At 39.6% G+C, this 24,089-nt stretch overlaps 2 protein-coding genes across 22 annotated transcripts; one reads left to right on the top strand and one right to left on the bottom strand.

Annotated features, from left to right (window-relative positions):
• The first annotated feature begins 631 nt into the window (after nucleotides 1-631).
• fxr1 (FMR1 autosomal homolog 1) lies at nucleotides 632-15,983 on the top strand. 21 transcript variants are annotated; one of them, XM_085251548.1, is made up of 20 exons: nucleotides 632-737; nucleotides 3,817-3,869; nucleotides 3,994-4,087; nucleotides 4,192-4,263; nucleotides 4,357-4,505; nucleotides 4,717-4,810; nucleotides 5,017-5,133; nucleotides 6,581-6,751; nucleotides 8,592-8,670; nucleotides 10,455-10,564; nucleotides 10,719-10,814; nucleotides 11,353-11,484; nucleotides 11,619-11,844; nucleotides 12,058-12,151; nucleotides 12,257-12,366; nucleotides 12,690-12,899; nucleotides 13,126-13,242; nucleotides 13,854-13,936; nucleotides 14,072-14,265; nucleotides 14,395-15,983. In XM_085251548.1, exons 1-19 carry the CDS (start codon nucleotides 687-689, stop codon nucleotides 14,258-14,260), a joined length of 2,247 nt encoding a protein of 748 aa, XP_085107674.1. In that variant the 5' UTR covers nucleotides 632-686; the 3' UTR covers nucleotides 14,261-14,265; nucleotides 14,395-15,983. The 21 variants fall into 21 exon arrangements, with proteins under 21 accessions (XP_085107674.1, XP_085107677.1, XP_085107675.1 ...); XM_085251551.1 differs by having other exon boundaries at nucleotides 10,728-10,814; nucleotides 14,072-15,983; XM_085251549.1 differs by having other exon boundaries at nucleotides 10,722-10,814; nucleotides 14,072-15,983.
• A 2,693-nt stretch (nucleotides 15,984-18,676) lies between these two features.
• dnajc19 (DnaJ (Hsp40) homolog, subfamily C, member 19) lies at nucleotides 18,677-23,845 on the bottom strand. The gene is made up of 6 exons (XM_085252508.1): nucleotides 23,693-23,845; nucleotides 23,286-23,337; nucleotides 20,364-20,437; nucleotides 20,143-20,222; nucleotides 19,853-19,923; nucleotides 18,677-18,834 (listed from the first exon to the last, which is right to left on the bottom strand). The coding sequence occupies exons 1-6, from the start codon at nucleotides 23,693-23,695 to the stop codon at nucleotides 18,764-18,766; spliced, it is 351 nt and encodes a 116-aa protein (XP_085108634.1). The 5' UTR covers nucleotides 23,696-23,845; the 3' UTR covers nucleotides 18,677-18,763.
• Between the last annotated feature and the right edge of the window lie 244 nt (nucleotides 23,846-24,089).

The raw sequence follows: 24,089 nt of genomic DNA, 5'->3' as shown, positions 1-24,089 counted from the left end.
GGTACGTTTGATTGTTGGGCTTTTCATTCTAATGCTTTAAGCTCTTTACCTTGCAGGATGAAGTGCCGTGAGGTAACATTTGCTATGATTTGGCAGTATGTAAATAAAATGAACCTTAATTGAATTCCATCAGAAATTGACTGTCTTTAAGTTTGTGGTTTTTTGGGGGGGGGGGGTTTCGGTCCTTCACTACATTTGCAGAGTAAATATTGCTCCTAAATATCACATAATCAGACCAAACTTTTTGTGTTACAATCCTTCCACCGTAGTTCTGCTAGGAAACACTGCTCCGGAAACTGAAATGGGGATTTACTTTTTACTACAAGTATTGCATCTGAATCAGCTATCTTGACTAGGTCAGTTTGGTTGTCTGTGTTATTGCAAAGAATGGAATAACATGTACTGAAAGTGATTTAGTAGGTGTCTTCTAATGGTCATTACAACAGCACAATAAAACGGGACTAAAACTACAAAACATAAATAAAAGGGCATTCATCTTTTGTAGTTTCACTTTTGGTTAGTCAGGTAAGCTACATTAGAATAACAAGTTATATTTTCATTTTAATTCAGTTTTAAATGTGCAAATTTTACATGTACTTGTTGTTATACATTTTACTGGTGCTAAGATGTCAAGTCCTGACGCTTGAAGGAGCACCTGTCGTCCCAACATCCTTTGCGTTTCCAATATGGAAGAACTGGCGGTGGAGGTCCGTGGCTCCAACGGGGCTTATTACAAGGTAAATACCGGCTTATCAATGCAGTTTCAAACATAAAAGTTGTTCATACGGTACAGTATTCTAGTTTAAGTCTCGTGGATTGTGGCAACATGATCCGACTTCCTCTGTACGTACCCGAGAGTTCGATATTAGCTTGTACTAGCAATGCTAGCCATAATTAGCAAGCTAAGCTAGCGTCACTCCCATGTCCTCGCCAGCTGACACTTTTGAGGACCTTTCTTCAAAGCCAGTTTGGAAGAACCGCAGTCTTGCATGCGATAACTTGAATACGTAACACAGAGCAGGTGTTATTAATTTTATTTGACTTCTTGTGCCGCTTTCTCGAGCTGAAAGTTAGCTAACTTGTTAGTTGCCTAGCTGTTGACGTCGAAAGATGTTGCTGAAGTAAATAGTATCTGCATGTGTCATCATTGGCTATTGAGCTGATATCAGAAACACGGAGGACCAGCCCATTATACCTTGACGCAGTTTACTAAAGTGTGTCGTGTTGTGAAGGCACCATGGTTGGTGGTGTGAGAGATTTTGAAGTCTCTCTGCACAGACTTCACGACTGACTGTCGCTGTCTATTATTTGATACTCCATCATTCCGAAGCTATTTTTTCGGTATGTGTGAGCCAGCTGTTCCTTGTCAATCCCGACCAGCTGGCATGTCGAGTGGGTCACTGATACCATCGACTTTAAAGCTATTTCTAGACGTGCTGCCCACAGCAACACCCTCGCCTCTTCTCCCCGTGTCTCCTCTCTCTTCTCATTTTTCTCCAGACTTTCAAGTTTTTCTTTCTTGTCTCACCTTCACATCCCATGACTTCTTTTGTACTACTGCATTTTCACACTGTTCTCATTGCTTTTCCTTATTTAACACACCCCTTTTTTTCCCTGGGCGATTCTGTCCACTCTGCCACCCCTGTGTCTTAAACTCTTTAGACATACGTGTGTGTGCTTTCTTTGAATGTAATCAACACCGTCCTTCACGCAAGCGAGACACATGGCTTAAATAAGTGTCTGAACGCATTGAACCTGGGGTTCAGTACTTCCAAGTCTGGTGTGTAGTGTTGGGTACCTCACGTTTGACTCTAGCACAGGCGTTGTGCCAAAAAATGATCCACTGCCAAAACTGATTTCTGATGTTTCTGTGTGTGCGTGTGTGTTTTCTTTTTGTTGGGGCTTTTTTTAATGATATCTTTACTTATGTTGTTAAATAGACTGTAGTCATTAGGATTTATGTAGGAGTTATACGTTAAGTAAGGAAATGACTAGTTTTACAGTGTTTTTATGTCTCTCTGTTATTGTGCCTGTGTATGAAAGAACTGTGATGATATATTTGTTGCGTTTTCCACTGCCCTCTTGGCCAGATCTGTCTTGAAAAAGGCTTTTGTAATGTCAATATCACTTTCTGGATAAATAAAGGATATATAAAAGTAATTTTGCAGCTTCCACCCTGTGATAGGAATGTTGTCAAATGCTGGAAAGCAGTTCAAACTTAAACTTGCAAAACAAGTCCATACTTATCAAATATATCATTTTGTTTTTTATTTATTTAGATATTTTACACACTAAACTATCTTGTGTTGGTCACTATCTGTTACCATCAGTGGTGCTGATGTCACTGTCACAGTATTAGCATACCACAGTATTAAATAGTAGTGCTAGACTATTATCGGTTTTGGTTACGTACTAAGGTTTCAAACATGCTATCTCACATAGTGTAAGAAAGTATGATTGTTTACTGCAGATAATATTCTAATATGCTAATAAATGCAGTGTTAAACATGTTAAAACATAAACTAAGACAGTGACAACAAAGCTCTCTTTCTCTGATAGTAATTGATCTAACTGCCGAATTACCTGAAGAAGCTCATGAAGCTGTCAGTGTCTCACTAAAATACTTTTCTTCAGTTCACTGCCACTGCCATTGTCCTTTGTTTTTGTTGTTCTTTTGTTTGTTTTCTGGTACGTTTTCTGGAAAGTTGCTGGTTTCACTGCCTGCAAGTTTGGCTTTGATTCAAAGACAGGAGGCCGAGCTGGAGGTGGCAGAAGTGAAGATGTTTAGATTAAGTTAGAAAATGTAATGTAAGAACAAGATTAGAAATGAGTACATCAGAGCAACAGCTCAGGTTGAGCATATTGGAGACAAAGTTAGAGATGCAAGGCTGAGATGGATGAAAAGGATGTTGAAGATGGAGCTGCCAGGCAGGAAGAAATGAGGAGGACATCACAGATGGTTTATGGATGTAATGATGGAGGACATGCAGACTGTTGGTGTGACAAAGAAGAATGCTAGGGATAGGGTGACATGGAAGCAGATGGTCTGCTGTGGCAACCCCTGAAGGGACCAGCTGAAAGAAGTCTTTGTTTATGGCTTTCAGATTTTACTAGTCCAGTTTTAAGACCTCTGCTGCTGAGTGTTGTGGCAGTCATCAGTATCAGTCAGCTGCTAATTGACATCCAACATCCTGAAAGTTGGAGTGAAGCTGTGGGAGGCTATGCTACTTGGTTATTAAATTATTTGCAGGGGAGAAAAGTATTTAAAAATCAGATAATATAAACACATTATGTAATAGTTCTTTTAAGAAAGCCAGTGTGTGCCTTCTATACACAAAAGCTCAAGATCACTTATCTGCGTGCACATGCCCACCTCCTGCAACAAATTGAATCTAAATCTGTGGGAAACGTAGTTATGTTCACATTCAGTTTTACACTTTGTGCTGTCACACTGTATCCTAGTGTTTTAACAAACATGTTCAATTTGCTTCTTTTCATGCAGGGTTTTTACGTATTTTAAATTCATTATTGTGCACATCCTTGTATACATCCTAGCACTTTTCTTCAGAATTGTTTGCTAGTGCTTTGCATATCTTAGCATGTTACTGTGAGTTGTATACAGATGAGATAGTGGCAAACAATCAGCAGGAGTGTGCATCTTGTCAACAATGCGTATATACTTTGTGTGCATGCACAAAATAAAAAAAATGGGTTCCCATACCCAAAATGTCACTTTTTCTGCTAGACATAAAAAACTCTTCTTTTAAAGCAGGAACTATATTTAACCGCTGATCTGTGTTTCTGTCCCTCCTGCAGGGCTTTGTCAAAGATATCCACGATGACTCTCTCACTATTGCCTTTGAGAACAAGTGAGTCTTTACTTCTTCTGCATTTGACCAGTTTTCATAAAACATGTAAATTTAATATTTTATCATAGATCCAGAACCACCATGTTTTAGGTAAAAGAAAAAAATGGGGTCTTTTTTTTCTCAGTTGGCAGCCAGAACGCCAAGTGCCCTTCAGTGATGTCAGGATGCCCCCACCTGCTGATGTCAAGAAGGAGATTGGAGAGGGTGACGAGGTGGAGGTAAGGACACAGATATAAGTTCTCTCCTTTTTTCTTTTCCTCTTGTCCTCACCTGCTTCTTTCTATATGTGCCTTATCCTGCTTATGTTTTCGTCTCCTGGCAGATCTTTTCTAGAGCCACTGAACTTGAGCCGTGTGGTTGGTGGTTGGCTAAAGTCCGCATGATGAAGGGAGATGTGAGTAAAACCTTTTTTGTACATGTGACTATAGGCACTATGAAGAGTATTCTACTTATTCATTTTTTTTGTTGAACCTTTCCATATTTCCAGTTCTATGTGATTGAGTATGCAGCCTGTGACGCGACTTACAACGAAATAGTGACCTTTGAACGTCTGCGTCCGGTCAACACCAACAAGGCCATCACCAAGAACTCCTTTCACAAGTGCTTTGTCCCGGTTCCTCAGGATCTACAAGAAGCGTATGTACAGCACCTTTACAGCAACAAAATTAGAGACAGACAGATTTTAACTAAATTCACAGGCTTGTTTAGTTCATTAGCAGTGAGAGTGTGTATATGCAGTAGAGCCTTTATTGTACCTGTTATATATGGTCTGTCTCGTTTTTTCAGTAGATGTGAACTGTTTGTTTAAGGATTGGAAGGTAATATGTTTTTTGTTTTTTGTGGACAGGTGCCAGAATGAAAATGCTCATAAAGACTTCAAGAAAGCCGTGGGAGCCTCTCACATCTCATACTGCCCTGAGACCAGCCAACTAGTGATTGTGGTAACTGGCTTTCTGTGATTCTGTGGTGACATGTGGAAATGTACAGTAGCACCAAGGCTAATGCACGATGTGCTACACCTTTATCCTGCCCTGCATGTTTGTCTAATACATGACTCAGCTGTTCATTTCTTTTAGTGATTATGAGCAGAGGAGTATCCCCACATATTTGCATAAGTCTTTTTATTTCCTGTGTGTGTGTGTTTTAGTCCACCAACGAGACGACAGTGAAGCGTGTGTCTTTGCTGAGTGACATGCACCTGCGCAGCCTCAGGACCAAGCTACTTCTAATGTCACGCAACCAGGAAGCCACAAAACACCTTGAGGTAGGGTGATGGCAAGAAAAAGACCTGTTACTGAGATGTTCTGGGGTTACTGTATGCACTGTAGTTGCCTTGGAACAATCTCAGTTGGTAGTTCAGGCCATTTATTATGGTAAATGGTAAAATACAATCCTACTGCTTAAAGTAAGCTAAAACAATAGCCAAATTATACTTTTTAGTTGAGCAATTGTCGTTTTGCTTATAGCTTTTTATTGTGCCATTTAGTATTGGGCAGTGATCTCCAGACTGATTGTTGTATAATACCATAATATAATACAATAATTGAAGTGGGAGAGTGGGGTTAACATAGTGCGGTGCACTTAATGCAAGCTGTGTGGCTGAAACTTAAAAATAAGAGAAAAAAAGAAAGAAAGAAGTAGGTAAGTAACTGGCAAGTTTATTTTCTACTTCCAGTTCAAAAAGAACTAATGTGTGCTGTTCCAGCAGGGTGGCCTTCATATACAGCAGGGATGGGGGAACTCCAGACCTCAAGGGCTGGTGTCCTGCGGGTCCTTGATCCAACACAGCTGATTTAAATGGCTAAATTACCCTCTCAACATGCCGTGAAGTTCTCCAGAGGCTGGTAATTAAGTAATCATCTGATTCAATGTGTGCTGACCCAGGGTGATATCTAACATCTGCAAGACACCGACATTTCAGGCCTGGAGTTCCCCACCCCTGATATACAGTGATGGATGGTTTAGCCTATCATTGGGTGACTGTAAGTAGGCGGATGATAGCTGAACAGCAAAAACTGTATAAAGTTATAACATTTGACAGACTTTTTTCTTTAACTAAACTTTTTTTCCAACAAACTTGTTCAGTCTGTTTTGATTGTTGTTTTTTTAATTTCATTTTCTTTTTGAAGTAGCTCACCTGTCTCTGCTCAGCCCTGCATCATGTGCTCCTCATACATATTAATCTTTTAATCTAAAGAAGTTAAGGAAAGAAGACAAAGTAGCATCTTTCCAAATACTTTAAAGTTACATCTACAGACAGGAATCCTCTTCTTCTTTGACCTCTAGTTTTGTGATGGTGGATCAGTGTAGCCGTTCCTTACAGAGTTTGAAGTTGCATCTGTGTCACAAGTGTCAGTAATATGTAGAAATACTGAAATGAAGATATAGTGAAGCTGATAAAGTTAATGACTCATGAATCTGATAAGTGTAATGTAATGCATGGAAAAACAAGACAAAAAAATGCCTTGATTGGCAAGCCACTAGCAGTTCCTCTGATCATTGTCAGTCCATGAGCTCAGCATCCTTGGACACAACCATATTACCAAAGATATTTCAATAATCTTAACCTCTGTAAGGTCGAGCATTTAGTTTTTGAGTTTAAATTAACAGTACACTTAAATTTGTTATTGTTCAGTTTTTGTACAGGATGAAAGCTTCAGACAGAGCTGACTGAGTTCATTGGTTTTGACTATGTCTTGTGTTTTTCGTAGAACTCCAGGCACTTGGTGTCTTCCTTCCAGGAAGAGTTTACAGTGAGACTGGATCTAATGGGCCTGGCCATTGGCAGCCATGGTAGCAACATCCAGCAAGCCCGGAAGGTTCCAGGTGTAACTGCCATTGAGCTGGATGAGGAGTCAGGCAATTTCAGGATTTATGGGGAGGTAGGTTGGTAATACAGGAGGTAGTAGGGTTACTGGATTGTACACCGGGTAAAATAACTATTTAACATGTCAAAAATGATCTAAGTCACTTTTTAAAGATGCTATTGACATAAATTCTCACCAGATGTCGGCCAATCCATACATGCAAAGAAATCAAACCATAGATGTCCATAAATTATGTGTAATAATGAGAAATGTCTCAGTTGTTGAAGTTCATTCAGTACTTTGTACAAAAGCCTTTGTTGGTGACGAGAGCTTCAAGGCGCCTCCTGTATGGAAAAGTAGTTGTAATGTGGGATTTATGTGATTCTTCCACATAAATAGTCTTTAAATCCTAAAGGGTTCTTCTATGAAGAGTTTTAGTTCTTTCTCTGAAAATTTTATAAAGGAGACAGGTCAGGTGATTGGCTGGGCCATTCTAGCAGCTTTTTCTTCCTCTGAAACCAGTTGAGAGTTCACTTGGCTGTATGTTTTTGATCACTGTCTTGCTGAAACATTCATCCTCATTTTATCTTCATCATCCTGGTGAACGGCAGCCGATTTTTATCAAGAATGTCATGGCACATTTTCCACGTTCATCCTTACTTTAATAATATGAAGCGTGCCAGTGCTGTATGCTGAAAAACAGCCCCACACCATGATGTTCCCAGCTACAAACATCACCGTTGGTATGGTGTTTGTGGGGTGATGCAGTGCAGTGCCTTATGGCATCCAAAGGGTTCATTTTGGTATCTGACCAGACTGTTTCCTCTGGGTATTTCACAGGCTTGTCTAAATGTTGTTGTTAAACATGCTTCAACATGCTTTTTCTTCAGCAATGGAGTCGTGCGTGGTGAGTACAATTGTACTAAAACAATTGTACCTGCTGATTCCAGGTCTTTCTGTTGCTGGGCTCTTGAACAACTCTTCTAATAATTCTTTTCACTCTGCTGTCTGAAATCTTATAGGGAGGTCGTTTTATGTTGAAAAATTTGCAGCAATAAGGTTGTGAAGGTCTTGCGAGAGCTCATTGGTTTTACCCGTCTTGTGTGTTTCTTGTGAGACATCTTAGTAATGGGACAGCTTTTTATAGGCCATCATTTGGGACTGAATCAGCTGATAATGAATTTGCACTAAGTGGGAGGATTGCTTTCTAGTTACTGATAGTTACCATGCCCTTTTTCACATTTTTCATGGGTTGTTACCAATGTCTGGTGACAATTTCACGTCAAAAGCACCTTTAGAAACATACTTGCTTAGAGAATTGGTGACCTGTTCAATACATACATTACCCTCTGTATATAAAAGCAAAGTAAAAGTAATTTCCACAACAAAATCAGTAAATATTTAGTATTTTATCGAGCTTAAATTGGCTAAATTGTCTTTCAGTATATATTGAATTATCAGCAGGGCTTTATTATTCTATACAACAACATGGTTGTCACTCACGTCTTAGCTCCTGCCAGTGAGGATGTGAGAAAGAGAAGTGATGACGAGGGTGACATGGTGTTTAACATGTGCACTTAAACTGGTAAACAGTATAGATGCTTTCTCTAATGGTGAACAAGAAAGAAGTAATAACATATCTTTCTTATGAAACACCATTTAAAGAATCCATAATTATTCCTGTATGGCAGGTTATGTGTGAAGTAATATGAAAATGCTGACATGAAATTGGATTTGCTAAGTCTCTTTTTTAATGGTCTCACATGGAGAATGTTATTTATAAGAGAAATAGCGTGGGACTCTTTAGACGTGCTCTTTGTGTATATACTGTACATGTTGTACAGTGGTAACTGGGTTGTGTATATGTTTTAGCTGAGTGTGTAATATATGTAAGCGACCCTGTGTCTTCCTTTAGACAGCAGAGGCAGTAAAGAAAGCCAGAAGCTTCTTGGAATTTGTAGAGGATTCGGTCCAGGTGCCAAGAAACCTTGTTGGTAAGTAGATTCAACTATTTTAAGAAGGGGATAAAGAAGTTGGTATTTAGTAACAGCAATGAGTAATTAGTAACAAGTCATTCATTCATTCAGTACATTATTTGCTCAACTTCTCAGCAACATTTAAACAAAAACTTTCATCTACAGGGAGTGCAGAATTATTAGGCAAATGAGTATTTTGTCCACATCATCCTCTTCATGCATGTTGTCTTACTCCAAGCTGTATAGGCTCGAAAGCCTACTACCAATTAAGCATATTAGGTGATGTGCATCTCTGTAATGAGAAGGGGTGTGGTCTAATGACATCAACACCCTATATCAGGTGTGCATAATTATTAGGCAACGTCCTTTCCTTTGGCAAAATGGGTCAAAAGAAGGACTTGACAGGCTCAGAAAAGTCAAAAATAGTGAGATATCTTGCAGAGGGATGCAGCAGTCTCAAAATTGCAAAGCTTCTGAAGCGTGATCATCGAACAATCAAGCGTTTCATTCAAAATAGTCAACAGGGTCGCAAGAAGCGTGTGGAAAAACCAAGGCGCAAAATAACTGCCCATGAACTGAGAAAAGTCAAGCGTGCAGCTGCCAAGATGCCACTTGCCACCAGTTTGGCCATATTTCAGAGCTGCAACATCACTGGAGTGCCCAAAAGCACAAGGTGTGCAATACTCAGAGACATGGCCAAGGTAAGAAAGGCTGAAAGACGACCACCACTGAACAAGACACACAAGCTGAAACGTCAAGACTGGGCCAAGAAATATCTCAAGACTGGTTTTTCTAAGGTTTTATGGACTGATGAAATGAGAGTGAGTCTTGATGGGCCAGATGGATGGGCCCGTGGCTGGATTGGTAAAGAGCAGAGAGCTCCAGTCCGACTCAGACGCCAGCAAGGTGGAGGTGGAGTACTGGTTTGGGCTGGTATCATCAAAGATGAGCTTGTGGGGCCTTTTCGGGTTGAGGATGGAGTCAAGTTCAACTCCCAGTCCTACTGCCAGTTTCTGGAAGACACCTTCTTCAAGCAGTGGTACAGGAAGAAGTCTGCATCCTTCAAGAAAAACATGATTTTCATGCAGGACAATGCTCCATCACACGCGTCCAAGTACTCCACAGCGTGGCTGGCAAGAAAGGGTATAAAAGAAGAAAAACTAATGACATGGCCTCCTTGTTCACCTGATCTGAACCCCATTGAGAACCTGTGGTCCATCATCAAATGTGAGATTTACAAGGAGGGAAAACAGTACACCTCTCTGAACAGTGTGTGGGAGGCTGTGGTTGCTGCTGCACGCAATGTTGATGGTGAACAGATCAAAACGCTGACAGAATCCATGGATGGCAGGCTTTTGAGTGTCCTTGCAAAGAAAGGTGGCTATATTGGTCGCTGATTTGTTTTTGAATGTCAGAAATGTATATTTGTGAATGTGGAGATGTTATATTGGTTTCACTGGTAAAAATAAATAATTGAAATGGGTATATATTTGTTTTTTGTTAAGTTGCCTAATAATTATGCACAGTAATAGTCACCTGCACACACAGATATCCCCCTAAAATAGCTAAAACTAAAAACTACTTCCAAAAACATTCAGCTTTGATATTAATGAGTTTTTTGGGTTCATTGAGAACATGGTTGTTGTTCAATAATAACATTATTCCTCAAAAATACAACTTGCCTAATAATTCTGCACTCCCTGTACTGTGCTTATATATCCTCAGTTTACTAGTGTCTCATCTTTTTGACCTAAGCTGCGACATCCTACCTTTTGATCCTTTTCTCTTTTCTTTGTCTTTAGGCAAAGTGATTGGTAAAAATGGTAAGGTCATCCAGGAGATAGTGGACAAGTCCGGTGTGGTGCGTGTCAGGATAGAAGGAGACAACGATACCAAGCAGCCCAGACAAGAAGTAAGCCTGCTACTGCGATGTGTTTACCCCCAACTGCTAAAGCACTGATCCCTATGACAGATGGTTAAAAGTCTATAGGAGTACAGAGCGTACAAACAGTGTCATTTAGTTGGACAGTCCCATATTAACATCTGTGTTGTGTTTTTTTGTTTTGTTGACACAGGGAATGGTCCCATTCACATTTGTCGGCACTAAGGAGAGCATTGGCAACGTTCAGGTCTTGTTGGAGTACCACATCTCTTACCTAAATGTACGAGCACCTTTGTGCGTGTGTCTGCGTGTTGCGTTTGCTAACCTTTTTCAAATGCTGCAATGTGAATTCCCAGCTATGTCAAGCTGCTTTTAATGTCCACTCTGGCACAAGACTAATGACACTGCCCGGCTTTTAGCATGGAAACAGCACACAATAAACATTGCTCAAGCAGGATTGCTTTTTGTATGTGCTTTGCAGATAGTGTTCTCAGATGTGTTATTATAATTTCTTATATTTAATTTGATTTGAATATTAAGTGCAGAAGGATGGAAAATATGTTTGTATGCAGTAAATAGAAATAATATTGAAATGATTATATTACAATATTGTCAAAATATTTCATATTGGAGGCCGTTACTTTAGTTACAATGAAGCCTTCGTTTCCGTATTGTTGAGCTGGATTTTAATTTACCACCAATTCAGTCTTTAGTGTATCCATTTTACACCATGTGTATGTGTGGGTCCTGTGCTGTTTGCATGTTTTGTGCTGCGTTGGTGCTTCGTGTGTGCTTTGTTTTGCACCGTTTGTGTGTAGGACATGGTGGAGCTACTTGCAGAGGGCGCACAGCTAGCGGAAGAGCTGAGGCAGATTGTGGATTATACACAGGGAGGCAGCCTAGCAAGATTAAGAATAAACAACACAAGGCGAATTGGATGTGATGTAGATGTGTGTATGGTCATTATGCATGTGTGTGCCGTGATGACTATTTTAAAACAAAGCTCTCAGATTTGCATTTTTTATTTATTTAGTTTAGAACATACTGCTTTTTTTGTATTATTTATCGTCTTCCTTTGCTCTAGGAGGTGGAGCAGCTTCGTCTGGAACGGATGCAGATTGACGAACAGTTGCGTCAGGTTACCCAGGGCCACCGACCAGTTGACAGGGACAGGGGAGAGAGGGGGGAGAGAGGAGGCGGGTATAATACAGAAAACAATGCCAATGCCTCCTCTACGTCCGTGCATGGCAGTCGCTCTTACAACAGCCGAGGGCGTGGACGCAGGGGCCACAACTACAGCACTGGATATGGTAGGCATCTCTAAAAATCAAACGCTATATGTGCAAAAAAATCACATATACAGTAAAATCATGCAGGAGGTCAAATGTTTGGATTGTTCGCACCTGTAACAAGGTGTATAACTATCTCCTTCTTTCTCCCTCTTTGTTCTATCCTTTTTATGTGGGTTATTCTTTCTTTCTTTCTTTTTTTTTGTCTTCTCACACGTGTTTGGTTACACTCAGGCAACACCTCAGAGCAGTCCAACGCCTCTGAGACAGATTCTGAGCGCAAAGATGAGCTGAGTGACTGGTCTCTGGCTGGAGAAGATCATGAAAGGTGAGGTTACTGTGATCCATATATTGCATTATCTCACCAGTTTTTGACTAAACTGCTGGTTGCTGTTCTGTGTAATCAATTTCATTTGGTTTGGTGGACTTGCAGGGAGCGGGAGAGAGGCCCACGGCCACAGAGAGATGGCCGCAGAAGGCCAGGACCCGGCCGAGGAAGGGGAAGGGGACGTGGAGGAAGAGGAAGTTACAGCAACAGCTCTGGTAAAATTGATAATTCAAGGAAAGTAGGGACACTCTAATTTGTCTAGGGAGCTTGGAAAGAAAAGCGTCTGGACTTGTTTAAGTTTCCTTGAAGACGTTTCATCCAAGAAGCTTCTTCAGTTCTGGACTGAAGCTTTAAGTTTCCTTGAAACGTCTTTCAGGAAACTTAAAGAAGGCCAGAAGCTTTTCTTTCCAAGTTCCTTAGACTACGACCTGGATGATTGGGAACCTTCACAGATATATTGACACTCTAAGTTATCATTTTCTTCTGTTAAAGTTCTGTTTGAAAGTTTTTGCCTATTAATCTGATCCTGTATGTGCAGCAGGGCCTCGAGACCATGAGGATAACCATCACTATGGAGCCTTGGAGGTAAACACAGAGACCGATCAGACAGCTGATACAGATGCTAGCGACTCCAACTTGCCTGCTAACCGCCGCAGAAGATCTCGGCGACGCAGAACAGACGAGGATACCACTCTGATTGATGGCATGAGCGAGTCAGACAACGCCTCTATGAGTGAAAATGGAACAGGTATGAACGTTACTAGATGTTTGTTGTTGTTGTTGTTGTCGTCTCACACAGTGTATTCAGGTTATACCGACTGCTGTTCTGAGCTGTCAGGACTGTGCAGCAGTGCATCATTTCTATTTTGAAACATAAAGGGCGTCAGTGCAGCTCAAAGTAGATGACAATTGTAGATCGCGATGTAAGTCCCTCCACCCCAATCCCTCTGTTTGTGATGACCTGACACCTTTAGATGACCAGGAAGCTAAACCTCAACGTCGTAATCGTAGCCGACGTCGCAGAAACCGTCTGCCTGAAGAGAGGCAGCCAGGTAACCAGGCAACTGGATCACCTAGTGTGCCCTCCTCCAGTGAGCACTCTGAATGACTTGACTAAAAAAACCTTGTGTTTGTTTGTGTTCCACCAACACCATGCTAAACACAAACTATGGAAAACTGAGCAGTCGTGTTCTTGGCTTTTGCTATTTGATTCAATATGGCTGATCAATACTGTAATATAGCATTTTCTAACAAGGTTTGGTACGTAGAAATATAAGTATGCATCTCTTTTTAGCAGAAAACCTTTTTTTACCAATAACTTTGTCACAACTTGCTTTTGCTTTGTCATGCTGACATTAACAGCAATTAATAGTCTTGTTTGTGTGGTGTGTCATTGTAAATTGTTCTAACATATTTTGGTGTAATCTTGAATCTAAAATGCATAATTAGTAAAAAGGTTATTCTCAGACTGTGAGAAAGGGCACTTTTTCTTTAACTGTGTACACAGGTTTAATAGTAATTCACTTCACACTGCAAATGCTGCTGTTGTGTGTGTTTCACTAATCTACAAGAACTGTGAAGACGATACAATCCTGATGAAGTTTGGAATATCTGAAACAGATTTGTGCCTCTGCTCTGGTATGAAGGAGTCAGTCTTCATGTGCTTTCATAGTTTATTTTCTCTGTTGTTGTATTTGTTTAGTTACTGTGGCTGACTACATATCCAGGGCTGAGTCTCAGAGCAGACAGATGATCGAGAAGGACTCCCAGAAAAACAAGGATGTGGTCAGTACCTAGTTTACAATATCCTCACTTCTCGCTGCTTTAAAAGCCTGGCAGTCACTGGTGATTTAGTGTTCGTCATTCATTCGTCATTCTCTCTCACCCATCACACACTGTTTGTCCCACCTTTCTGTTTAGGGTCAGGTGGATGTCATCGCCGAACACAGCCCAAACTCTGCCGTGGCAACCACTAATGGTTCTAACGGTGCAGCCGATGGCGACGGCAACAATGGCACAAGAGCTCCCAGGTCTTCCACTGAGAAGTCCACTAAAGTCTCCTACAAGGAGGAATCTAACCCACAAGCTGTTGTTAATGGACTCTCCTAGTCAGGGCAAGGAAAATGGTTTCAAATATTTGAACTTCTAGAGCTGCACTTGATTGAATCTCCATGACTGGAGCAGCTTCAGAAGTGAACCATAACATTTAAAGCACTGTTTTCTCTCTCTCTTTTTTATTTTAGATTTTCCAAATATTTGTGACCTGTTCCGCTGTGCAAGTTTCAGAGGTCAGAACCTGAACCTCCCTTTTTACACCTGTTTTATCCAACTATTCATTTTCCTTTTTTTTCTTTTTTTTTTTTACAATAGTTCTTCCTGTATGAGCTTGCCAAAGATAGTCAAACACATAAACTTACAGATGTGTACATGAACTGCTTTTCAGTCCTGTCTTCACTGAGAGCTCTGGGAGAGGCTGCACTGAGTACAGCGTTTATTAAATCAGACAGGGATTCCAGTCAAACCCATACTGTGGTATGAATGCAGCAGTCCTTTTTCTATTCGTAGAAACATCACAGCAGGGTTTTAAAAAGCCTTTTCCTAGTTGGATCCAGAAAAATGCTTCCATAAACTTATTTCAGGATGTAAATTAACTGATCTGCATGGGCAGTAGCACAGTGCAGATTGGCTTGTTGGAAACCCCAAGTATGTTTGACATAAACGTGATTAGCTGTCGTGCCTTGAGAGTAGATTCAACATGTCGTTGCCTGGCTCTGCATGCCATCTGAAATCCTTTCACCTGTTTCTGTGTTAGCCTTCATCTGCCACAGCGGAACCAGACACGGCGTCTCCATGTGCTAAATGTTCTCTTATGGTACTGCGGGAGGTGAAGGCAACCACTGAAACACCCCAAAAAGATTTTAGGGGCATCTTTTTAAAGTCAGGAGTGTCTGTTCTCGTTGTGGGGAGGGTGGGGATGAATCCAGTTATCCTTTATATATATATAAATATATATATATAAATAAATATATCTGTTGAAGAATTTCACATTAGCTGCTTCCTGTTTTTCCAATATGCAACCACTTGGGTCACAGAAGAAATGCTTTTACATCGTGTCTGGAAAAGAAACTGTAGAAGAGTCGTTTTCTTTGCACTGAAACATAACCTTTCTTCTGTTTAAAACGTGATTGTAGTTGAGTCTGAAAACTGGCTTGTTACCGTTTAGTGCTGGACAGATATGTACCATCAGTGCTCGGCCACCTGGAAACATCTCATTCCTAAACATTGTTTCATTACGTACATCCCGAGTAATGCTTGATGCTGATTAATTTTTTTCCCTCACTAGGAATTCAATAAAGTCACTTGAGTTTCTTTTAGGGTATTGTCCACTTTTATCTGCCCACTGTTGGGGAAAACAGAGCCCTGTAAAAACCGACCACTGCGGTGTTGAGATGTTTCCAGAAAACCTTGCCCAGGTGACGATGTCATTTTCATGGTTCTTCCACACTGGCTGGCTGGAAACTGGTCATGACTGTTCCACTAAGGAAGGAGATATATTTGGTTTATTTATTTTTAAGAAAATGTACAGTATTTAAAAAAACAAACAAAAACAATCTCTTCTGTTTTCTTGACACTAACATGCGATGCTTAGAGGTTTTCTTTTGGGACAAATTTGGACTACTGAGAGTTGTGACATCCCAAGTGTTTTTGTTGGGTCAACTACAGTAAAGTTTTTTTTGTTGTTTTTTTAAGGATCGTCTGGTTGGTTGATGTGCAATATGTTTTGTATGCAGGTGGTTCTTAAATAAACTTGATCTTTCGTGTAGATCTAAAACCCATCTCTGTGTCTTGCTTGTGACTGTTAGCTGTACACATACTTTTCAGGAATGCTGCGTCGCTGCATTGTGTGGAGATTCTGATTTGGATAGTGAATGTGACAATAACCTGTTTACTGATGTGTAAAGTATACTGGTGCAGTTCGAGTTTATTAAACAAGGTTTGTCTTTTTCAAAAACTGAGACATGACCCACATCATCTAACTCTTGACCAAGTTTATTGAAAAGTGTCTTGTTAGTTTTTGTATTATCCTGCAGCCAGAAAGATTATTAAATGTATGAATACAATGTAGGCATCCTTTACTAGCCATGATTTGTATATGATAGCTGTGGTGTCTCTTTTACAAGTTAAAAACTTATGAAATGAGAAATAGGAAAAGTTGTGTCTTTGGCTGAATGTAATGAAGTGTTTTCACCACAGATGGGATCCTGCCAACACACCCTCTTGGCTTCTGTGGAGTCACAGGCAGTTTCATGTTGCTAGGTTCACAGACTTAGAAGCTGTTGATTTGGTCACCACTCATGTTTCAGTATCCATCAGACAGAATTTCTTTTTCAGCATACAACCGGCTTCTTTTCACTGGCTAAGCTTCAAAACATTTCCATATGCAAATGCAAAATGTTTCACCTGCTTAAGTTGATTTAAACCACAAATCTGCTTTTGAGTGAATTAACCTGTTACATTGGAACATCACATACAGTGGGGCAAAAAAGTATTTAGTCAGCCACCGATTGTGCAAGTTCCCCCACTTAAAATGATGACAGAGGTCAGTAATTTGCACCAGAGGTACATTTCAACTGTGAGAGACAGAATGTGAAAAAAAAATCCATGAATCCACATGGTAGGATTTGTAAAGAATTTATTCGTAAATCAGGGTGGAAAATAAGTATTTGGTCAATAACAAAAATACAACTCAATACTTTGTAACATAACCTTTGTTGGCAATAACAGAGGTCAAACGTTTACTATAGGTCTTTACCAGGTTTGCACACACAGTAGCTGGTATTTTGGCCCATTCCTCCATGCAGATCTTCTCGAGAGCAGTGATGTTTTGGGGCTGTCACCGAGCAACACGGACTTTCAACTCCCGCCACAGATTTTCTATGGGGTTGAGGTCTGGAGACTGGCTAGGCCACTCCAGGACTTTCAAATGCTTCTTACGGAGCCACTCCTTTGTTGCCCGGGCGGTGTGTTTTGGATCATTGTCATGTTGGAAGACCCAGCCTCGTTTCATCTTCAAAGTTCTCACTGATGGAAGGAGGTTTTGGCTCAAAATCTCACGATACATGGCCCCATTCATTCTGTCCTTAACACGGATCAGTCGTCCTGTCCCCTTGGCAGAAAAACAGCCCCATAGCATGATGTTTCCACCCCCATGCTTCACAGTAGGTATGGTGTTCTTGGGATGCAACTCAGTATTCTTCTTCCTCCAAACACGACGAGTTGAGTTTATACCAAAAAGTTCTACTTTGGTTTCATCTGACCACATGACATTCTCCCAATCCTTTGCTGTATCATCCATGTGCTCTCTGGCAAACTTCAGACGGGCCTGGACATGCACTGGCTTCAGCAGCGGAACACGTCTGGCACTGCGGGATTTGATTTCCTGCCGTTGTAGTGTGTTACTGATGGTGACCTTTGTTACTTTGGTCCCAGCTCTCTGCAGGTCATTCACCAGGTCCCCCCGTGTGGTTCTGGGATCTTTGCTCACCGTTCTCATGATCATTTTGACCCCACGGGATGAGATCTTGCGTGGAGCCCCAGATCGAGGGAGATTATCAGTGGTCTTGTATGTCTTCCATTTTCTGATGATTGCTCCCACAGTTGATTTTTTTCACACCAAGCTGCTTGCCTATTGTAGATTCACTCTTCCCAGTCTGGTGCAGGTCTACAATACTTTTCCTGGTGTCCTTCGAAAGCTCTTTGGTCTTGGCCATGGCGGAGTTTGGAGTCTGACTGTTTGAGGCTGTGGACAGGTGTCTTTTATACAGATGATGAGTTCAAACAGGTGCCATTCATACAGGTAACGAGTGGGGGACAGAAAAGCTTCTTACAGAAGACGTTACAGGTCTGTGAGAGCCAGAGATTTTCCTTGTTTGAGGTGACCAAATACTTATTTTCCACCCTGATTTACGAATAAATTCTTTACAAATCCTACCATGTGGATTCATGGATTTTTTTTCCACATTCTGTCTCTCACAGTTGAAGTGTACCTCTGGTGCAAATTACTGACCTCTGTCATCATTTTAAGTGGGGGAACTTGCACAATCGGTGGCTGACTAAATACTTTTTTGCCCCACTGTAAGTGTAATTTCAGTAAGCACAGGAACATTTTTTAAGTTTCTGCTAATGCTAAAGTGTTCAAACCAACTAACATTTTACCACATTAACAACAGCGTGCTGTCGCTAAAAAAAGACATGCAACATAATATTCACATGTCCAAATGTATCTAGTAAAATCACAAGTAGAAAAACTGTCTTTGTTCTCTCACAAAATGCATAATACTCAATGACTCCATTAAGTTTAGCAACTGCTTATGAGACATCTGTAGGTTGGACTAAGAAACACACTTCATGTGTGATCTTAAAAAACGCAAAACAACAATTTGAAGTTCTGTCAAATGGAAACCTCTTTATAGAATTTCACAAAGTCAATATAAACTGAGCAGTAATAATGGCAGGATTCTGGTCTGCACTTGTACAGCGTGATTTTATTTTTAGAACAATCAGTTAGAAAAACTTTCAAGTCAGTCAGTGCATGAATAAGCATCTCCACTTTTATTTCTTGGCCTGCCCGTCCATCAGATCCTTTGCTTCGTTTATCTTTGCTGCTAAGTAGGGAGATCCACCTGCAACACACACACACACACACACACACACATAATCACACTTCACGTTGAACAACAAAACAGTTCCTTTTACTATGCAGGATGTTGACAATACACCTAAGACCTGTTAACAGACTTGCCACTCATGCGTAACAGCTCAGGACTACATTCTGAAGTTAAATGTTATGTAAACTTTATTTATACAGCACCTTTCACAGGTCAAAACCCACAAAGTGGGTAAATAAAAACAATAAAAACAGGCATATAAAAACACAGAAGACAAAACGATAAAACAGCATACATATGACATCATACAGCCTAAAACTAGTTAAAAGCCAGTCTGAATAAGCGAGTCTCCAGCTGCTTGATTTTTTTTTGCATGATCAGCTTTTCATTGTAAATAAAGTGCAATTGTGAAACGTGGTCACCGATTTTTATGAAGGTTCTCGAGCCAGTGCAGTGTTTTCCAGAACAGAGCTGTGTCGGTTCTTCTGCAGTGATGCCTCAGACTTGTGTGCACAAATACCAGGAGGGTTGAAAGCTTTTAAAGTCTGAGAAGAACTTTATTCCTTGATTTTATTTTTTTGTTGACTGCAAACAAGTTTGAAACTATTTTATTGTTTTATACACCTTGATATATAATCCTAAAGCTGAACACCTCTCTGGACTTTGTGGACCTTGTATCATATTTGTACATTTGGCAGGACTATGTCTGAATGAACTTTTTATGCTTATTCTTTTGTAAAAATTCTGTTGCTCTGCTTTCAGTATACATGTCTCTGATTGTTCTGGTGCTTCAACGCAGCCATTTTTATCCAAATTTGCTGACAGCTACACTGGGAAGTCCCTGCTTGACTTATAAAGTTGACCACCGTTATAGGCAAAGGCAAGTGAAGCCAGATAATGGAAAGATACTCTGATTATACTGAACTTTGTTCATAGTATTTTAGTGGTATTTTGTTTATTTTTTATTTTCACTAGATAACAGACTCATCAGAAAAATAGTCGGTCTTTGAATAAGCACTAAGCTTTCTCTTACCTCTATCTGGATGGTTCAGGATCATCAGTTTTCTATGAGCTTCTCTGATCTTATTCTTGTTGGCTGTGGGACTGAAGACAGAATAGTGGTGCAACAGTAAATGTATGTAACAGTGAGTTATTATGAGTGATTAGTGGTGGTTGTTAAATGTGCTGCTGTAGTGGAGAGACCACAAACAACACAACAAGGTAGCCGTGCAGCACAAGACCAAACCTCTCTGAACCTGGAAGTATTGTAACATCACAGATAGACTAAGAATCAGTGCTGAGTGCTGATCAGCATCCACATACCTGACACCTAAAACCAGAGCAGCTTCTCTCTTTGTCATCTTTGGTTCAAATCCACCTCTATAGTAGCCTCCTCCAAATGCCTGAAACAATGTGTGCAGTCGAGGTTACGAGTTAGGAAAGAGAAAACGAAATGCAGACTGAATGCAAAGACCAACATGTGTCTGTGTTTTCTGCACATCGAACTGGCAGAGTTATCACAGCAAACACGGGTTCCTTCTTACAGTTTTAGGGAAGCTCTGAAGGGCCTGTTTCATCTGGGGTTCCATCTGCTTCATGGCCTGCATGGCATAGCGACCTGGTACATGAAAAAGATGAGACATTTACAGTGATGGGCAAATCCACTTTATCTCAGATGACAAATCAATCTGTGGATTTGTCCCTTAAATGTTTTACTGTTAACACTGATGCGGTTTAGGGTTGGGCGCCGGTGCAACTAACAATACTTTTCCCACGATAATGCTACTATCACAGTACAACAATACAGATACAGTACTGACACTACAAGACAACCTGTAATATATGAAAATCTGAGAATATATTAACTAACAAAAAATCACCTAGACTCACCTAGCTTAACCGAACTACCAAAAAACATTTGTCTTACATCTTCAGTTTCTGCTTAATAATTTATTTGTTGAAAATCAATAAAAAGCCACATAACTTAGAAACTATGATTCTTACAAGTGTGTTGTGTACTGTAAACATATAGAGAGCGTTGTGTAAAGATTTAAAATATCATCACATTTGACCTCTGACCTCTTCTTTAAAGTCAAAGAATGTGAAACTTTCATCTTTTATCTGTAAAACTACTTCAAGTTCTACTACCTTTGTTTAGGACATGATACTGGTATATGGGGATTCTAAAAGTCACATCATAGTTTGCCTCCAAATATCATGTCACCTCTCCCCTCACTTTTACATTTCACGCCTGCCTTTCTTTCAAGTTTATTAATATTATACAATAAACTCCAGTTATTCATGTCCACCTATTTACAAATTAATACCTATAATCTATAGAGGTGGGAATCACCATACATCTCACGATACGATATTATCACAATACTTAACGCACGATACGATATTATTGCAATTTTTTAAAAATATTTTGCGATATTCAGATTCTGTACATAAAGGTAAACTTTATCAATATTCTTATCTAATATCAAAGTCTCGCACTCAGTCTTTCTCTCATTTCAGTCAGTTTTATTGTTGACAAACTGAACGGTTTGTATTACAGTCTAGTCCAACTTAACTGATTGCAACCATCTGGTACAATTATAGCTATTATGAACTATGCAATTTATGAAAACTATGCAGCCCATTCAGCAACTGAAGAATTTGAAAGTAAATTAAAACAAAATATAATTTTACATTAAATAAAAAAGTTTTAAACTTAATTAAAATAAAACATGTCTTAAATTAAAATAAGTAAACTGTCATGTTTATTGCTGCCAAAAAAAAAGTGAAACACATTTGGACATTGAAGGAATGTCAGGATTCTTGCTCAGAAAAAGGATCAACATGCTCTGAAGTCATATCACGATACTACACAGTATCGATTATTCCCCCCACCCCTAATAATCCATGACCTACTCCAAAATAATGTTTGTGGAATCAAAGTAAGCATGTCATGCCACCCTTATCTGATTTTTTCCTGCACTTCAAACTTCCTAAACTTTATATAATACTACTCCCTTAAAAGTAAATACTGCCCAGAGATTAAACGACATTGGCAGAGGTTTGCACTCTCAGGTTTCTGTAATGTAAATGTTCTTCATAATTTAATATCTGCTTTGGAGGCGAGGAGCATTCGCATACTGTTAAATTAAACCTTAAACACAAGGTCAAATTCAAATTCAAATTTTTATTTGTCACGTACACAGTCATACACAGTACGATATGTAGTGAAATGCTTGGACAACTGCTCGTGACCTAAAGAAAACAAAAAAAGGAAAGGCTATGAATAAGATAGGAAATAAATATGCAAAATTAAAAAGGGTAAATTTAACTAGGAAGGAATAAAATATAAATTAAGGTTAAAAATGAAATAACTGTACAACACAAATTAGAATGAAGGGTAAATTTAACTGGGAAGAATAAGATAAAATATATAAATTAAAGTTGAAAATAAAATAACTGTACAACAAAATACACAATACACAATATAGAATATTTCATGTAGTTTCATGTAGTTTCTGTCAACACACACAGAACTCGCCCTTGACCTACTGATAGATGACAAACGGAAAACCAACATAAACATGAAAGTTAAATCATTCAGTGGTTTTGGTTTTGAGTCAAAAAGAATCTGTTATGATATGGGACGGATAGAACAACAGTCTTCCAAAATATAATATTTATCATTTGTGATGATGGTGCTGCAAAACACCAACTATTATAACTGCAAGTCTATTAGTCAGACTGTAAATCTGTGTTTCACACCATCCTTCCTTCCCTTTAGATTAAATGCATTTACAAAGTGCTTCGCAGTCTACAAACATTTCTAACAATGCTTTTTACTATACATACTATGTGTGGAAAGCTCTGTCACACTGCTGCTGCGCTGCCTGCAACATGTGTTACATTTAGTCTGCATTGTGTGTTTAACCTTTTTCTATGTTAAACATTAAAATTTGCTTTACTTTTGTTAAATATGCGGCTCTACTCTATATGTTTGTGATCAGTCACTCGCTGCCAAAACCGCCTCTTTTATGCGAGTGCTGTCATTGCTAGACCAGGAAATCCAGGGTCGAGTTACTGAGTTGATATCTAGCTTAACCTGACCACTTAGCTAGATTGCCGATGTTGAGAGGTCTAACCACACAGTTATATTTTCTTCATTACATTATTTGTAAGACAGTTCAAGCCTCTTATTCCTGCTCGGGATAGTATATTAAGCAAAATGACACTATAAATGTGCAAAGTGCAAATAACACTATTAAAAAGTTGTCAAAAACATATGTAAATTTACAAAAATAGAACTACGTAGAGCTATTTTTATGTCATCCATATATGTGTATGCATTTTGTTTAATAGTTTCCTTGCAATTCAAGTGCTTTGTACTGAAGTTCAATGTCCATGGTGCTGTACACTCGTGAAACCCTGTCTGACAAAGTTAACAACAAAATTTTCCATTCACGGACCTGCAAATCCAGCTGCTGCCAGAGCCAGTCCCACTGCCACCATGGAGCTGGCCTGCGGAGGCAGAAAGGTGGAAATCAGAAAGCTTCATGACATTAGGGGATACAAAGCAAATCAGCAGACCAGTGACCGCGTTGGAGCTCGCTGCGAAACCCAAGCGGCGTGTTTACATTTGATTTAAACCTACCAATGGTCCAATTATCAGGCTAATAGTGACGTGCTGGTTAAAATAAGAAGAACACCAAACTTTAGCTTAGCTTGGTCCAGTCGTGTTGGGTCATATGCACGTTTAAGTAAAGCTAACACTAGCTTAGCTATTAAAAATAACGCCTTCAAACGCTATTTCCGTAGTCTCTCGAGCATGCAACCATTTTCACATTTCATGTGGTAAATCACGATTTCAACTTACCATGTTTCTGTGTTATGTTCCGTTTATGCTGAAGATTACGACCATAACTTTTGACCTCTCATGTTTTCGTGGCTCAGGCGTCCATGTGTTTATGCCGGAAATGAAAGAGAACTGTCGTAAACGCCGGGTAAACGCAACTCGCAGCTGTTTCCTTGGTTTCTAACGTTTGTGTTTATTCCTGGATAAATAAAAATTTGCGGGAAAGTTATTTGACTTTATAAAACCATACAGTTAAAAGAAAAAAACACAGGTTAAACATTTTAAGGGAAACATTTTTTTAAAAGGGAAAAAAAATTGAAAATAATACTTTACCCAGTTTATGTCAATGAAAATATTCTGTTGTGATTCTAGGATGAGACAAGTACAAGTAGTGAATGTGCAAACTCGTGTTAATGCT

This window comes from Mchenga conophoros, linkage group LG17 (genome assembly GCF_057382185.1).
Source record: "Mchenga conophoros isolate Kocher_MC1m ecotype Shallow Benthic linkage group LG17, M_conophoros_male_GT1.1, whole genome shotgun sequence".
Classification (NCBI taxonomy): domain Eukaryota; kingdom Metazoa; phylum Chordata; class Actinopteri; order Cichliformes; family Cichlidae; genus Mchenga; species Mchenga conophoros.
Note: the sequence above shows the minus strand (reverse complement) of the source record. Positions and strands in the feature narration are given on the sequence as shown.

Excerpts from the sequence above, each read along its gene's own strand:
- fxr1 (XM_085251548.1), top strand. The coding sequence starts at position 687 with ATGGAAGAACTGGCGGTGGAGGTCCGTGGCTCCAACGGGGCTTATTAC. Across the intron at positions 12,152-12,256 it reads GCTGGAGAAGATCATGAAAG|GGAGCGGGAGAGAGGCCCAC; the intron begins GTGAGGTTACTG and ends GTGGACTTGCAG. Across the intron at positions 12,900-13,125 it reads TATGAGTGAAAATGGAACAG|ATGACCAGGAAGCTAAACCT; the intron begins GTATGAACGTTA and ends TGACACCTTTAG.
- dnajc19 (XM_085252508.1), bottom strand. Across the intron at positions 20,438-23,285 it reads GGCAGCAGCTGGATTTGCAG|GTCGCTATGCCATGCAGGCC; the intron begins GTCCGTGAATGG and ends TTCATGTACCAG. Across the intron at positions 19,924-20,142 it reads GCTCTGGTTTTAGGTGTCAG|TCCCACAGCCAACAAGAATA; the intron begins GTATGTGGATGC and ends TTCTGTCTTCAG.